Source organism: Opisthocomus hoazin, chromosome 6 (assembly GCF_030867145.1).
Source record: "Opisthocomus hoazin isolate bOpiHoa1 chromosome 6, bOpiHoa1.hap1, whole genome shotgun sequence".
Classification (NCBI taxonomy): Eukaryota; Metazoa; Chordata; class Aves; order Opisthocomiformes; family Opisthocomidae; genus Opisthocomus; species Opisthocomus hoazin.
The window spans coordinates 39,637,368-39,651,191 of NC_134419.1; the positions used below are offsets into that span (position 1 = coordinate 39,637,368).

The 13,824-nt window shown below is 51.8% G+C and overlaps 1 protein-coding gene across 1 annotated transcript in view; it reads left to right on the top strand.

Annotated features, from left to right (window-relative positions):
- Positions 1–4,028: 4,028 nt before the first annotated feature.
- The window catches only part of TLL2 (tolloid like 2), a 38,889-nt gene continuing 29,093 nt past the window's right edge, over positions 4,029–13,824 (top strand). The window contains exons 1-5 of the mRNA XM_009939897.2: positions 4,029–4,175; positions 6,207–6,324; positions 6,747–6,925; positions 7,225–7,330; positions 13,131–13,255. Of these exons, the coding sequence (XP_009938199.2) occupies positions 4,070–4,175; positions 6,207–6,324; positions 6,747–6,925; positions 7,225–7,330; positions 13,131–13,255 (634 nt within the window). The 5' untranslated portion in view covers positions 4,029–4,069. The remainder of the gene's footprint in view (positions 4,176–6,206; positions 6,325–6,746; positions 6,926–7,224; positions 7,331–13,130; positions 13,256–13,824) is intronic.

The following is a 13,824-nucleotide window of genomic DNA, read 5'->3' on the forward strand; positions in this document are numbered from 1 at the left end:
GAGGGAGAGCTCCGTTTGCTTCCTGTAACACAGGTGAGTTTGCACCGTTGGTGTTTTGCTTCATAGTGAGCAGAACTATTCTGAATTCCTCCAGAAGTGTGAACGAGTTAGTGTTTGTTTTAAATCAGTTCCTGGCACTGCGTGACATTTTAAATCTTTTTCTGCAGTAGAATGGGTCCAGTACTGAGGGAAGATCCCATTTCTGTGTCATGCATCAGAAAAGCTAAACCCAAGTATCCAGGAGCTAACATCACACGGTCCTTCCTGCTTTGGTAGCCAGGGGATGTTCGCATTGCAGAGAAGGACTTTTATTTCCAGGTAAAGCTGAATTCAGGCCAGATGAATGAGAGCTGATAGAGCTATTGGTCTGAAGGTAGATCATTCTTTGCCTTGACAGCGTACCTTTATTAATTTGAGATTTAACAGTGGTCCTTACAAGGAGGGTGGTAGCAATAGCATAGCTCCTGTTCTCAGTAAGTATCCATGGAACTACCCTTCCGTAGAAGAGACCTCCTGCCAATTCAGGGCACGGAGAAGCTAAGGCACGGGATGGTAGCGAGCTGCAAGGTGTCACCGTGAGCTAGGGACAAATCCAGGAAGAGAGCCCAGCCTCATCGGGCTCTTAGCCCTTGTTCCCTGTGCAGGGAAAGCAGCCGGTTTCGGTGGCTGCAGACCCACAAATGGCTGCCGTCCGTCCCACGGCAGAGCTCTGCCAGCCTGCTCACCCGGAGATGTGTCTCTGCTCTTTCTCCTTTGCAGGTGGCCTGGGAGAACAGTCCCTCGTGTCGAGCGAGAACGCCACTGCAACGGATCGTAGTGACAAAGCAGTTAAAAAGGGTAATGTGGTACCCCACCCAGACCTTTGGGTATCTTTTATTCACTTTTTTTATCCCCTGTAAAACCATGTTTTGTGCTATGTACATGTGTGTGCCTCGGTGCCCGGGAGGCCCGACAAGCATCTGCGTTTGTTGCTGTTGGTGGGCTCTCTGCAAGGGTGGGTTTGCCTTGGCTAGCGTTGGCTGTGGCCGGCAGCCGAGCACCCACACAGCCGCTCGGCCACTATCCCCCTCCTGCAGCAGGACAGCGGAGAGAGCAGGAAGAGCAGATGTGAGAAAACTCATCGGTTGAGATAAAGACAGTTAATAAGTGAGGGAGAGAGAGGGGGGAAAAAACCCAAATCAAGCTGTCCAAGGGGAATTGCTCACCCCCATCCACAAGCAGACTGATGGCCAGGCAGTTTCTGAGCAGTGGCTACCTTGGAAGACAAAACCCCACAGTTTTCACTTGCTGAGCACAATTATGGGATATCCGTCTGGCCAATTTGGGTCAGCTGTCCCAGCTGTGTCTTCCTCCAGTCTCTTGCCTACCCCATGTCTACTCGCCTGGGGAGTGGAGAGGCCTTGGCAGAGCAAGAAAAAGAAAGCCTTGACGCTGTGCAAGCACTGTTCAGAAACAGCCTGAACGTTGGTGTGTTATCAACACGGGTTTAGCCACAGATGCAAAGGGTAGTACCTTATGGGCTGCAGTGAGGAAAGTTCGCTCCATCCCAGCCAGACCCAGTAGGTACAGGTAGCCATGGCTGTCCGCGGGCCAGCAAAACCATTTTCCTCCAAGGCAGAGAGCGTAATGCTAGCTGGCTGCTCCTTGCTGCAGGGATGTTTCAGCTAGACCAGTTTGGGCTTCTGTTCCCCTGAAGCAGGCTATCACCCAGGCCGGGTTTGCAGCTGGCTTCTGCCACTTGTGTAGGTAAGGTGTTGCTTAGAGGATCAGCCCAGACCTCCGATCTTCGGGCCAGTTTCCACTCGGAGACGGGCTGGTGCTACTGTTGGCGTAAAGCTGGGCTGTCTCTGCTGGCCAGCACGGGCTGGGAGCCCCTGAGCAGGTTTCGGAGAGCGGCAGGGGCTGTTTGGTGGCACCTTGCAGGCACAGAGTGCTGCGGGGGCTGTGGGCAGTGTAAGGAGCCTCCCACCCACGGCTGGTGTACGGACACCGCCGAGTGCTGTTTGTCGTGGAAGGGAGGGGGGTTTTAGAAAGCATCTTGGTTATTCCAGGCTTAGCAATAGTAGTAGTCAGTAAGAGAGGTTGTGTCCAGGCAGACTACGCGTTAGAAAGGCTGCATGGCTTTGTCTTTCAGTGAAGAAACCCTCTCCATACACGCGAGTTGGCAGTGGCTGCAAGCAGTGCTGCTTCAAGCTTGCTGTCCAGATTTCTTCTGTCCCCTGCTGATACGGCATCTGCTGCCTGCTTTCTCCCCGTCCCCGCTGGGATGGTGTGCCAGGCCTCCCCAAGGACCCGCTGCAAGTTTAAGATAGAACATTTTTGCAAGAATCAGGAGCAGTCGAGAGCTGTTGCAGGACTGGTGCAGAGAATTTGCCCAAGAAGGTGTGTCGCTGGTGAGGAATGGAAGAGCTGGTGGCACGGAAGTGTGGACCCAGGGTCCTCTGTGCAGAGCTCCTACCGCACCATGCGTGGGAGGATGTGGGGCAGATGACTCCTCGTTCGGCTTTGCTGGCAGGAGCTGTCTATGGGAACATTCACAGAGGTTTTGGGCAGCCCCGGGAGCAGCTTGTGACTGGGAGACTCAATTTCTGCACTGCCTTGGTTTTCTTCCCCTTGACAGCAGTGGTGCTGCTGGAGGGGTGGATGGGAGAAGAGGCAGCCCCTCTAGTTGCTGGAGGAAGGTCTCGGTGGGGCTGGTGCCTGTTCATAACTGAGCAGCCCATGTCCCTGACCTGAGAAGCAACGCTGTAGCCAGTCTTGCTGATTTCTGTAGGAATCACAAGACCAGGGCTGGAGCTGAGATCCCTCCTCCTGGGGCTTCAGAGAAGCCCACCGGCAGCGAGGAGGTGAGGAGAGGGTTCCCTCGAGGCCAGCATGCTCTGCGGGTGCAGCAACGCCCGCGCTCCATTATTCCTCTGCCAAAGCCCGGCTGATGGGTTGGCTGTGAGATACAGGCAGCTTACCTAAGAAATGATGTCTACACAGTCCTTACACATGCTAGTAAAGGCCAGCTGGACTAAGGCTGCTTTGAGGTTTGGGGTCACCCATGGCGCAGCAAATGGGATGAACAGCGAGGAAGCTCTGAATGGAGGGTGTTTTCTGCTGGATCAGGCCCATGCCACATTAGCAGCGCAGCTCCTGGAGATGTAGCTGGTACCCGAGCGGAGCTGCAGGGTACGGGTCCTGCCGAGAAGCCTGCGTGAATCCTCAGGGTGGTTTTATGGCCGGCACTGAGCACCATGCAGCCAGGGCTCCTCTGCCCTTTTAGCAAGAAATGAGACAAGTCTTCTGTTTTCGCTCTTGTCTCTTTGCTCCTTTTCATTAAATCGAAGAGATTCAACATGGATGGAGATTTGTGCGAAGTATAGCATGCCTCAGCTTTTCCACCCCGAGCATCCCTCCTCCAGCAGACTGTCCCAACTGTGCATGTCTCCAAACAACCCAAGACCTAGCATGTGAAAACAAACACATTTATGTGATACTTTCCAGCCTTGAGTATAGGTTTCAGTCCAAGGGGCCCATCCTCTTCTTCCAAGGCCAGCTGGAATACGTCGCTGTTGCCGTTGTGAAGCTGGCCCTTGCCAGAGCAAACCTTTCTCTGCAGATCTGGACGAGCAGGGCAAGCTGAGAATGTACAGTGACAGCTGGGTGGGTTTGGCCTCCCTCCTCCCATTCCCCTTCTTTAGGTGCCATGTCCCCATCTACGGAGCTGCCGTTGGAGAGGGTGGGTAGGTAGAGATTGGGGGGTGTCCCTTTATGCTCTGCTGGGAGAATAGCTTTGGCATAGCGTGTAGGGAGGCTCCAAAGGCAAGAAGGGCCAGGTTGCTGCAGATTAACTGTCCCTAGGTCCCAAACAAACCACTGGCAAATCTAGCTGTGGCTTCTGGTTTAGATTAACATTTTGCTTTTTCTGTTTTTTCTTTTTCTGAAGCTCCAGGGTATTACCTGAGGGCTGCACGTGGGACTAAAGAGGATTTAAACAGTGTTGCCCCTCTGTCTTGCAGACGGCAGGCAGAACACAACGCTTGCGAGGAGACCGAAGAGGAAGGAATATAACAATGAGTCTGGGATGGAGACGCACTCCTCTCCCAGAGTGCGCAGGGCAACCACATCCAGGGCTGAGAGGATCTGGCCGGGGGGGGTCATTCCCTATGTGATCGGAGGAAATTTCACTGGTCAGTAGTGAAAACGTTGCTCCCTGTTTGCTCAGGGGTCTCAAAATGCGTGGGAGATCTCGGGAGCGGAGTTTTCCCGCAAATGACTTTGTCCTTGGGCACTGTGGAAGGCTGAGGCTGAAGTGTGCAGTGAGGTGGATCTTCTCTTGGAGCCCAAGAAATGATTGGGTGACTTGGTCACTTTTCTATGATTGCTTCGAGGGCCTGGCATTGCGAGCTGCACTCATACCCTGCGTTTCCAGGAAGGGATCCTCTCTGCTGCTGGAAGAGCAGGAGCAGAAGTGCAGTGGGTTGCTTTCTGAATCCTCACTCAGAGGACTTTCCCTGTGCACTCTGCTTGCTGACCTGCTGTTTGCTGGGCACCAATCTTCAGGGTCTCCTCTAGCTGTAAGAGGGAGAGGAGCAGTGAACTGGGTCCCATGGCAGGTGAGGAGCTCTTCAGACTATCCTTTTTAGGATCTTTATAGCATCTTTGGGGCCCTGTCCAAAGGAAGATGTCTCTTGGGGTGCAGCAGGTCTCTTGCAAGTCTCTGATGTGGAGCAGACAGACAGCTGGGTCTGATGCCACCTCTCTGTAGCTCCGTGGTTCCCTGTGGGACTGGTTTCCTTGACTCAAGGATGATAAATAGTCTGTACCTTGCTGGAGCCAGCTCCTCCCTATCTCCCCCAGGCTGCCTCCACCATCTCCCGCTTAGATCCAGCAGAACGTATTCGCTTGAGCTCCTCTGATGTGCTTTGTCCCAGAAGAAAAGGGCAGTTTGGGAACCACTTCAGTACAGAGTGGGTTTGCCTCCCCAGTCCTGCCCCTCCTGCCAGTTTGGGGTGATCCTCAAGACCTCTTTAACATGTTTGCCCAGACCCTGTCCCGTACCAGCACCCACACTGCTGCCAGGAGCCCATGAAGCCCCAGGGGAAGGGTCTGTTTGCCTCCTGCAGAAGGAGGGGCTCGTGAAACCTGGTGGGATATTGAGTAGCCATCTAGCCGCAACCATCCTCCTGTGTTTGTCAGAGAGCAGCCATCCCCATCCCTCGGGGTCTGACAAGAAAGCCTCCTCCATGTTATCTGTGTCCCACTACCCCAGCCAGTCCAGAGCAGGTAACGCCATCCTTCCTTCTGGGTGACCGCACGAGAAGCACCTCTCACTGTAGCACAGTTCTCTCTTGCATTCAGCTTACTCCCGCCCTGGAGCTCCTGTCCATAGTCCTTGTGCCTTTCTGATGTACTTCTGGCCATTCCCCGCTCTCTAGTCCGCTTGAGAGCGGCAGCTTGCTCTGCGTGCAGAGGCTCTGCTGGGATGGCAGCGCGGGGAGGTCTCCTGGCCGTGTCCTGCTCTGGGGCATCGCTTCCCGGCTGTGCGTGGGACTGCTCTGGATGCTGCTGAGCGAGCAGGTTGAGGGAAGGTCCGGTGGCCTGTCCTCTCCCTGGTCTGCAGTAGGCATAATAACCTGCTTCTGAGCTGTCTCTGGGCGAGTCCCGAGCTGCACGTCCCTCTCTCCAAGCACAGAGCAGCAGTGGACCTCTGTACCTTCCTACACTGCCCTCAGACTGCCTCGAGCTCCTATGTAGTTGTTGCTTCTAATTTTAAATACCTGCTGATGGTTTTGCCTTAGTTTTAAGGAGCGTTTGTAGCCCTTGTGAGATTCCTGGGTCTTGAAAGCTCTGTGTGGCCATGTTATGTTGCATCACGAGAGCAGATTTGGCACACCAGCGAGTAGCTGGTGCACAGGTTGGAACACCCAGCAGCTCTGCCAGAATGACCTCTACCCAGTGAGGGGGCATTTCTCATATGCAGAAGTGTTGATGTGCTTGGCCAAGTTTGCCACCTGTCTAATTAGAGCAATTAGTTCATCAGTCAGAAGGAGAGAAAAGTATGATGCAGTAAGTTAGTGTTATAGTAGGAAGTGGGTGCCAGATGGCTAGAGGTGCCTACAGGTGTGAGACTGACTGTTGCCCCATCCAGATGAAGTCCATTAGAGAGCTTCCTGAAAGCCAAGCCTTCACTGTTTGCCCTTCTTGGGTTTGCTTTTCAGGAACCCAAAGAGCTATCTTTAAGCAAGCAATGAGGCACTGGGAGAAGCACACTTGTGTGACGTTTGTGGAGAGAACTGATGAAGAGAGTTTCATTGTGTTCACGTACAGAACGTGCGGGTAAGCGATATGTACCTTCCCTGCCGCTATCCGTGCTGCAGACGTCCCTTTTGTTGGTAGATGGCTTTGTAAGTCTAGCTCTGGTCAAAATAAACCATTGGCTACACTGGGGAGTCCCTCGCAGGGATCCATCCTTACTCCCTGTAAGGTCTGCCAAGATAAGTTGGTGTTTGCTCAGAAGAAGGTGCTAAGCCTTTCTGGATTCTTTTTCCTGGGATAACACTGAAGTGTGTCTATACATTTTTATAGATAGGCATTGAAGTATTTTCTTTGTACATATGCACGCACATACATGTGAGTACATGTAGTGTGTGCAGCTGCTGGCCTGCCCTGGACCCTGCCGCATCCATCTCCTGTTGCGATGTCTCAGACTTCCCCAGTTCATTCATGTGCTGCATGAGTCTGTGGGTTTTCTTTTCCAGGTGCTGCTCGTACGTAGGTCGCCGAGGAGGAGGCCCTCAGGCTATATCCATTGGGAAGAACTGCGACAAGTTTGGTATTGTGGCTCATGAGCTGGGTCATGTGGTGGGTTTCTGGCACGAGCACACGCGGCCTGACAGGGACCAGCATGTCACCATCATCAGAGAGAACATACAGCAAGGTAGGACAGCACTTCAGGTGCCACCCACTTTTGGGTGGGTGGAAACGTTGCTTGCTGGACTTGTGGGAGACCCTAGTGGTCTGTGAGTTGGGATGGAGAAGAAATACTGCTAGTCCTTGCCTAGAATAAGGGCCAGAATAATTGGGTGAATAGAGATTTTTGGATGTCCAGCTGGAATTGTTGGAACGTAGGAGTATATCCCTTTCATTCTAGGGACCCCCAGAGGTGGAAGGCTTTATTTATTTGTTTATATTTTTAAAGTTATTTGGTTTTTTTTCCCTTTGTGTTTGCCCTCACAGGTCAGGAGTACAACTTTTTAAAGATGGAAGCCGGGGAAGTGAACTCACTGGGCGAGACCTATGATTTCGACAGCATCATGCACTATGCTAGGAACACGTTCTCCAGGTGACAATCCAAGGTTACACGTCCTTAGGACTATTTTCAGTAGTTGTGATTAGCTCTGTGGGATACATGGAGCCCAGAAGGAGACCTGTGAGCTATTGCAGAGATACGTGGCAGTTGTAATGAGCTTGGAAAATATTTGAAAAAGCAACGTGGGTGAAGAGAAGTATGGTGGACTCCTCTTTTCCCCTCCCCGCCGTATTCATCTAGTGCTGATAATCTCAGAGACCTTCCAAAACCACGCCAGCATGTTTTGCAGCCTTCCCACAGAGCACACATGTATGCATGTATGTGTAAGTATACACACGTGTCTGTATGTACCTGCCTATCTTCGAGGGGGAATGCTAAAAACACCTCTGAATCTCTTGGTTTTCCAGCTCATGCTTTGGAGCCACCATATTGCCTTCCAAATCCACTGCAACTTTACTAAGGGAGAATTTAAACTCTAGATTGTGATCTTTAATTGCTTGGCTATTTTTATTTTTTTTTTAAATCATTTATGCGTGTGCTTTAGATCATGGTCTCTGCAGCTCTGTGGTTCTGTGTGACCGGGCTTTTCATGGAGAAGTTTTCAGTCCTGTCCCTGTCCCCACTAACTGGCCGATTTCTGCGTGGGCTGTTTGCCCGTGACTCTCGTCTCACCCCTCCAGATGGGAGCCCATTTGGTGATCAGACAGCTCGGCCAGATGGAGAGGTGAAATGAGCATAGCTATTCATGTCCTAGATGTGGAGTGAGAGCTGTTGGGTGACCAGCTCCGTTTTGCTGCGTGATTTGAAGTTTTTTTCCCTAAATCCCACTACTGCTCCTTCCCAAGAGCTTTCCTTCACTACATACCGGGGGTAAAGGGAGTGGGAGGCAGAGGGCTAATATTCGCGCTCTTGAGAACTCTTTGTTGCAAAAATTAAAAGTGTCTTCGGGGCTTTTCAAATTTCCTTGCTCTCCAGTTGTGTGGAATTGCCAAGCCTATTGTTTTGTGCTTTTCGTTTCTGAAACTTCACGTCAACCAGGGGAAAATGTAAAACTTGCTGAAACGTTGCTTGTTCTGGCAGGGGGAGATGGTGGCTGGGCAAGGGTGCTTTGCAGCCGGCAGAGATTTCTTTGGGTCAGGTGCCCAAAGCAAACAATTTTGCTTCCCGTGAGGCATCTGCTGGACCCTTCCAGCATTTGCTAGACTCTCAATGGTTGGAATTGTCTTGCACAAAAGCAGGATTAAGTTATTACCGCCGTTTACATTGTGGATGCCTTGGAGTCTGCGTCTCTTGAAAACCAGGGTCCTTCAGAACACTGCTGGGCCAAAAAGGGATAAAAATGGCAAGAGTCCTTCTAAATTTAAATTGGTGCTTCACAGGGTTTTTAAGTCTGTTTTCTTCAAGCCCTTTGTCTCCGTGACCCACCCTTACCCCAGCAGCCGTCTTTGTGCAGCGGTTGAACTGGGCACCGAGTGCTGCCGTGGGCTGGTTGGGCTCTCGCCATCAACAGGCAGTGCTGGGAATGGGAGTTTGCTCCACCAAGCCCTGGCCTGACGTCTGCTCCCCTGAGGAGAATGCTGCTCGCTTTGACCCATCGGTAGAGATTAGTGAGCGTGCGCATGTCTCCTGCCCCCCTTACCGAGGTGTGCGGTGCTGGCCGATGGCAGCCCGAACTGACCAAAGCACAGAGCCCACAGAAGAGTGAAGTTCCAGTGAGTCCCATTAAGACCAGTGGCTGGGAATGGGAGATACCCCTGTGTGACCCTGCAAGGGAAGGGCTGCGTTGGGTGTGTTGATGCACCAGCAGACACTGGGAAGTCTGCACTGGACGGAGATGGTCTGAGCACCTCGCTGGCGGAGATGGGCTGCGTGAGCGAGGAGGAGGTGAAGGACTCGTAGCCCTGTCTGTGACTTGTAGCGATGTCATATGTATGACATCAAGGCACAAGACATGTCTTGAAGCAGCTCTTACATGGCACCGACCGCAACCTCGTTGTTTGACTCCTGTGAATGCTGATGGTAGCGAATCGCATGGTGTTTGCCGTGGTCAAAAGTTGCTGCAGATCCTAGGCCCTTTTTCTTCTGAGGTTTGTACCTAGGACAGAAAGAGTCTGTTTTTATGAGATGCAAGGAGTCCTACCGGTGGGAATTGTTTCCAGTGAGGACAGGCTGAGGGAGCTGGGCTTGTTCAGCCTGGAGAAGAGAAGGCTGAGAGGGGACCTTAGAAATGCCTCTAAATATCTGCAGGGTGGGTGTCAGGAGAACGGGGCCAGACTCTGTTCAGTGGTGCCCAGCGACAGGACAAGGGGCAACGGGCACAAACTGAAGCAGAGGAAGCTCCAGCTGAACATGAGGAAGAACTTCTTCCCTCTGAGGGTGACGGAGCCCTGGCCCAGGCTGCTCACGGAGGTTGTGGAGTCTCCTTCTCTGAAGATGAATTCAAGCCCTGCCTGGACGCGTTGCTGTGCAGCCTGCTCTAGGTGACCCTGGTTTGGCAGGGGGTTGGACTAGATGACCCACAGAGGGCCCTGACAACCCCTACCATGCTGTGGTTCTGTGGTGCTTTTGAAAACTGCTGCAGGAGTCACTGCTCATGTTCAGTTCAAAGTGAAACCTGTTTCTTGTTTGTGGCTATGGCTAATAGGAGCAGGAGTATGGCAGAAGAGGCTGTCGTGACAGCAGTAACCAGTTTTTACCATGGGAACTTCTATTCTTGTCCATGTTGGAAAGTTGCCAGTTTTGCAGAGTATGGCTGCAGGCTTTTATTTCCCAGTGCATCCCTTACAGACACGGCAGCAAATTAAATTGAATATTGCTGTCTCATGAAACAATTTTTTACTACTGTCAAGGTTCATAAATGGCAGCGTAGCAAGAAGAAAGTTTAAGCCTCCATGAAGCCCTGAGCAAAGAGTGGGTTACCCGAATTCTCCAAGCCTCTTGCCAGTAGACATGGCAGCGCAGCCCGGAGTTACAGAACGTGGCCTCTGCCAAGCTCGCGTTTGCGTCGGGGTGCAGGCGGCACTGCCTGTGGGTCGGGGGGCATCTCCCTCGCGTGTTTGCAGCACGCCGTCCCCATCCTGCGCAAGACGTGTACACATCCTCCACTGGTTTTACTGGGAGAGGTCGAGTTAGGTCGTCTCTCTTCTGCGCGCGGGGATGTGAATGCAGAGCTGGGACAAAATGTCGCTACCCGCAGCCGAGTGCTTAATCCGCCTCCAGTATCTGCTTCCTTGGGTGGAGTCTAAGCACCCGTATCTGTTGCCCTCTGATGGGACAGTGAACGTTCAGCGTTTCTCGAGATCAGTTGATAATTTTGTAATGTTTGCATGACGCTGTAGGCATTCAGGGTGCTATGCAGCGGCTGCTAATGGGAGTATCTCTTCCCAAACTCTGTTCTTCTGAGCTGGTTGCAACGGTGGGTGGTTGTGCTTGACTTACCGCTGCGCTGGGCAGCTGGTGCATGTCCTGCCATGCCTGGACAGCAGGAGAGTGGGGCATCCAGGACTCCTGGGCTCTTCACCTACTTCTGGGAGGAGACTTCTGGGTTTTGTATTCGAGAATGGTTCTGGAGTTAGAGTTCCCGAGCTGCTTTGTTTGATGATGTCTGCTTGGTGTTTACTAATTTGTGAACCGAAGTAGTGGTGCTCTTAGAGACACTCCCCAAACGTGCAACTGGAGATCACAGGTGTGGTTAAGCAGATGGCGTTTGGGTGGACAGCGTGGGACTACTGGGGACCGGTGTAGGTTAGGCCAGAGAGACACTCCTCTGCTCTCGGTTCCTTTGAGTGTGAGAGGAGCCAACCTTAATGCCACTTCATCTGGAGTCACGCTCAGCCACGCGTGTGAAGAGACTACAGAATGCGGTTGGGTGGAAAGAGTAAAACCAGAGGCCTGACTGCCCCAGCCGAGGGTACGGTCTTCTGGAAGAAAATGCGTCTGGCGGGTAATAGGGGCAGCCTGAAGCTGTGGGCTGTTCACGCTGGGTGAGCAGCACCCTCGGTGTGTGCTATGTGTGGAGGGCTGGGGGCTGTGAGCACGCAGTCTTCAGGGCTGCAATGGGAAAAAGAATCAGAAGTTCGCATGTGCCAGTGGTGGTTTCTCTATTAAACGTTGTCGTTCGTCTCTGGCTGAGCCTGGAGAGCTGCAGAGAATGTTTCGCTGGCCACAGAACTATGTCTCTGCTAGACGCCGAGCTCTTCTGTGTGTGAACTTCTCAGGAGGCTTGAAACCTTACTGTGAGAAAACTGACCTGTTTCTCTGTTTGTGCTGTTTCTGGACTTAGAGGATTAATTTTCAATACATAAACTTAAATAAATTCAGCCTGAGGCACGCAGCCAGTGTGTAGAATGCCAGCCTGAATTTGTCAATCAGAATTTGATGGGCTCACCTCAGACCTTGTAAGCACTGATTTTGGTCCTGGTGAGGAATTTTCCTACCACTGGAAAAACCCAGCATCCCCCATGCAAGAGCTGACTCTGGTTTTTAAAACAGATTAAATGCCTTCCCCTCTATTTCTATCTTCAGTTTGGATATTTACAAAAGAATTTTCCCTCATAAAAGATGTTTAATAGAGTGATATTTTCTGTTCAAGAATACTGACTGCAGCTCTGGACAGCTGTAATCCAAATAGTCGGCTTGCAGTGTTTATTTAAAATAGAACCAGTGCAAAAAAATCCTCTCAGACTCTTTCCCAAGGCTCTTACGCAGCCCTGGCACCTCCGAGCCTGATAGTCAGTCACGGGTGCTGTGAAATTGTTGCTGTGGACTGGGCAGCCTGGCCGTGAGAGCTTGGAGTTTACCAGCCTGGAGTTCAAGATTTTGATTCTGAGGGGCTATGGGCACAAACTGAAGCAGAGGAAGCTCCAGCTGAACATGAGGAAGAACTTCTTCCCTCTGAGGGTGACGGAGCCCTGGAACAGGCTGCCCAGGGAGTCTGTGCAGTCTCCTTCTCTGGAGATACTCAAGCCCCGCCTGGCCGCGGTGCTGTGCAGCCTGCTCTGGGTGACCCTGCTTGGGCAGGGGGTTGGACTGGGTGACCCACAGAGGTCCCTGCCAACCCTGACCACGCTCCGATTTTGTGATTCCTCCCTCCCACTTTAGCCCAGCAGTCCTAATGCTGCCTTGGGGTCTCTCTTGTGTGCAAGCTCTTGCTTGGATGCAGGGACTTTGCATTTTCATGGAAGCACGAATCTGTTTGATTTCATCATATTTCCATTTGACTTCATTTGCATTTGAATTCATCAGCTCCTTTTCTGGCCTGAGATCAGAAGTACAGTAGAGAGCTCCTGAGTATGAAGTACCGCATGGAAGAAATAGTAGCTAGGAAGAAGAGACAGAGAGAGATGGAATTATTAGCTTGGAAATTCATGCAGAACAAAGGTAGAGCACCTGATATTTTTCTTTTGTCTGTGGCAACTGCAGTCACTGCCAGCCCAACCCCATCTGCTGCTGCACGAACTCCCCTCCCCTCTGCTCCTTTGGCTGAAGTGTCCTGCTGAGCCAGATGTGCCATGGGCCTTCTGCAAGAACATTTCATTGCCTTTTCTGATTTATGGCAAGGAATGTGCCTATACTCAAACAGAGGCAGCAGCAATCTTCATGTATCAAAAGAGGAACTGACTGGCTTGGCAGACTTTTGGTACATTTGGAGGCTACCTGCTATAGTGAGAAGACCACCTCAAGTCATGGGGTTATCACAGTCTGCATTACTCTTGCTTGTTAGCGTGGGATGTACGGTCAAGGGGATGGTGCGGGAGGCCTGCCAGGATGACTGTCTGTGCATCGTGTCACTTCCCTGCTTCACTGCTCTTTGTCTCTCTGTTCTTCCCTCTAGAGGGGTTTTCCTCGACACCATCCTTCCCCGTCGTGATGATAACGGGGTCCGGCCAACTATTGGTCAGCGTATTCGCCTGAGTCAGGGAGACATCGCTCAGGCAAGGAAGTTGTACAAATGCCCAGGTAAATATGGCTTGTGGAGATGGCTCCAGCTTTATTGTAGACGCACAGTTTATCTGGAAGGCATTGGAGTTCAAGAGCACCTTAACGATTCCTTTGATGAAAGAGGCTCAGGAGATGCAGACCATTAAATGCTTCAGGCTGGAGCTGTGGGAGAATTGAACTTGCCTAATATGTGTCTCGTGCTAGTACTTTGCCAGTACTCCTGCTTGGTTTAGGGCTTCAGGTTTGTCCAGTGTTCTCTGCTGAAACTCGTACGAGGAGCTGCAGAGTAGGCTGGGGAGAGGGGCTAGGACCAGGCTTGTATTCTGCTGCTGTTTTCATATACATATGCTGTCTGGAATGAAGGGCATAGGCTCTGTTCATAGAAAATGAAATCGATGTCCAAGACTGTGGGCAGAGTGGGGACTAGGAGTTAGCGAAGTGGCAGAGGGATATCTGGTGGACCGAGGTCTCTCCACACCAACCATCAGACTTCTGTTGAGTTACTTCTATAGGCGTTGTCCCAGGGATGAGCCTTAGGGAAACCCAAGCGTGTGTCTGTGATTATGGTGTGTTGCAGCCAGGTTTGA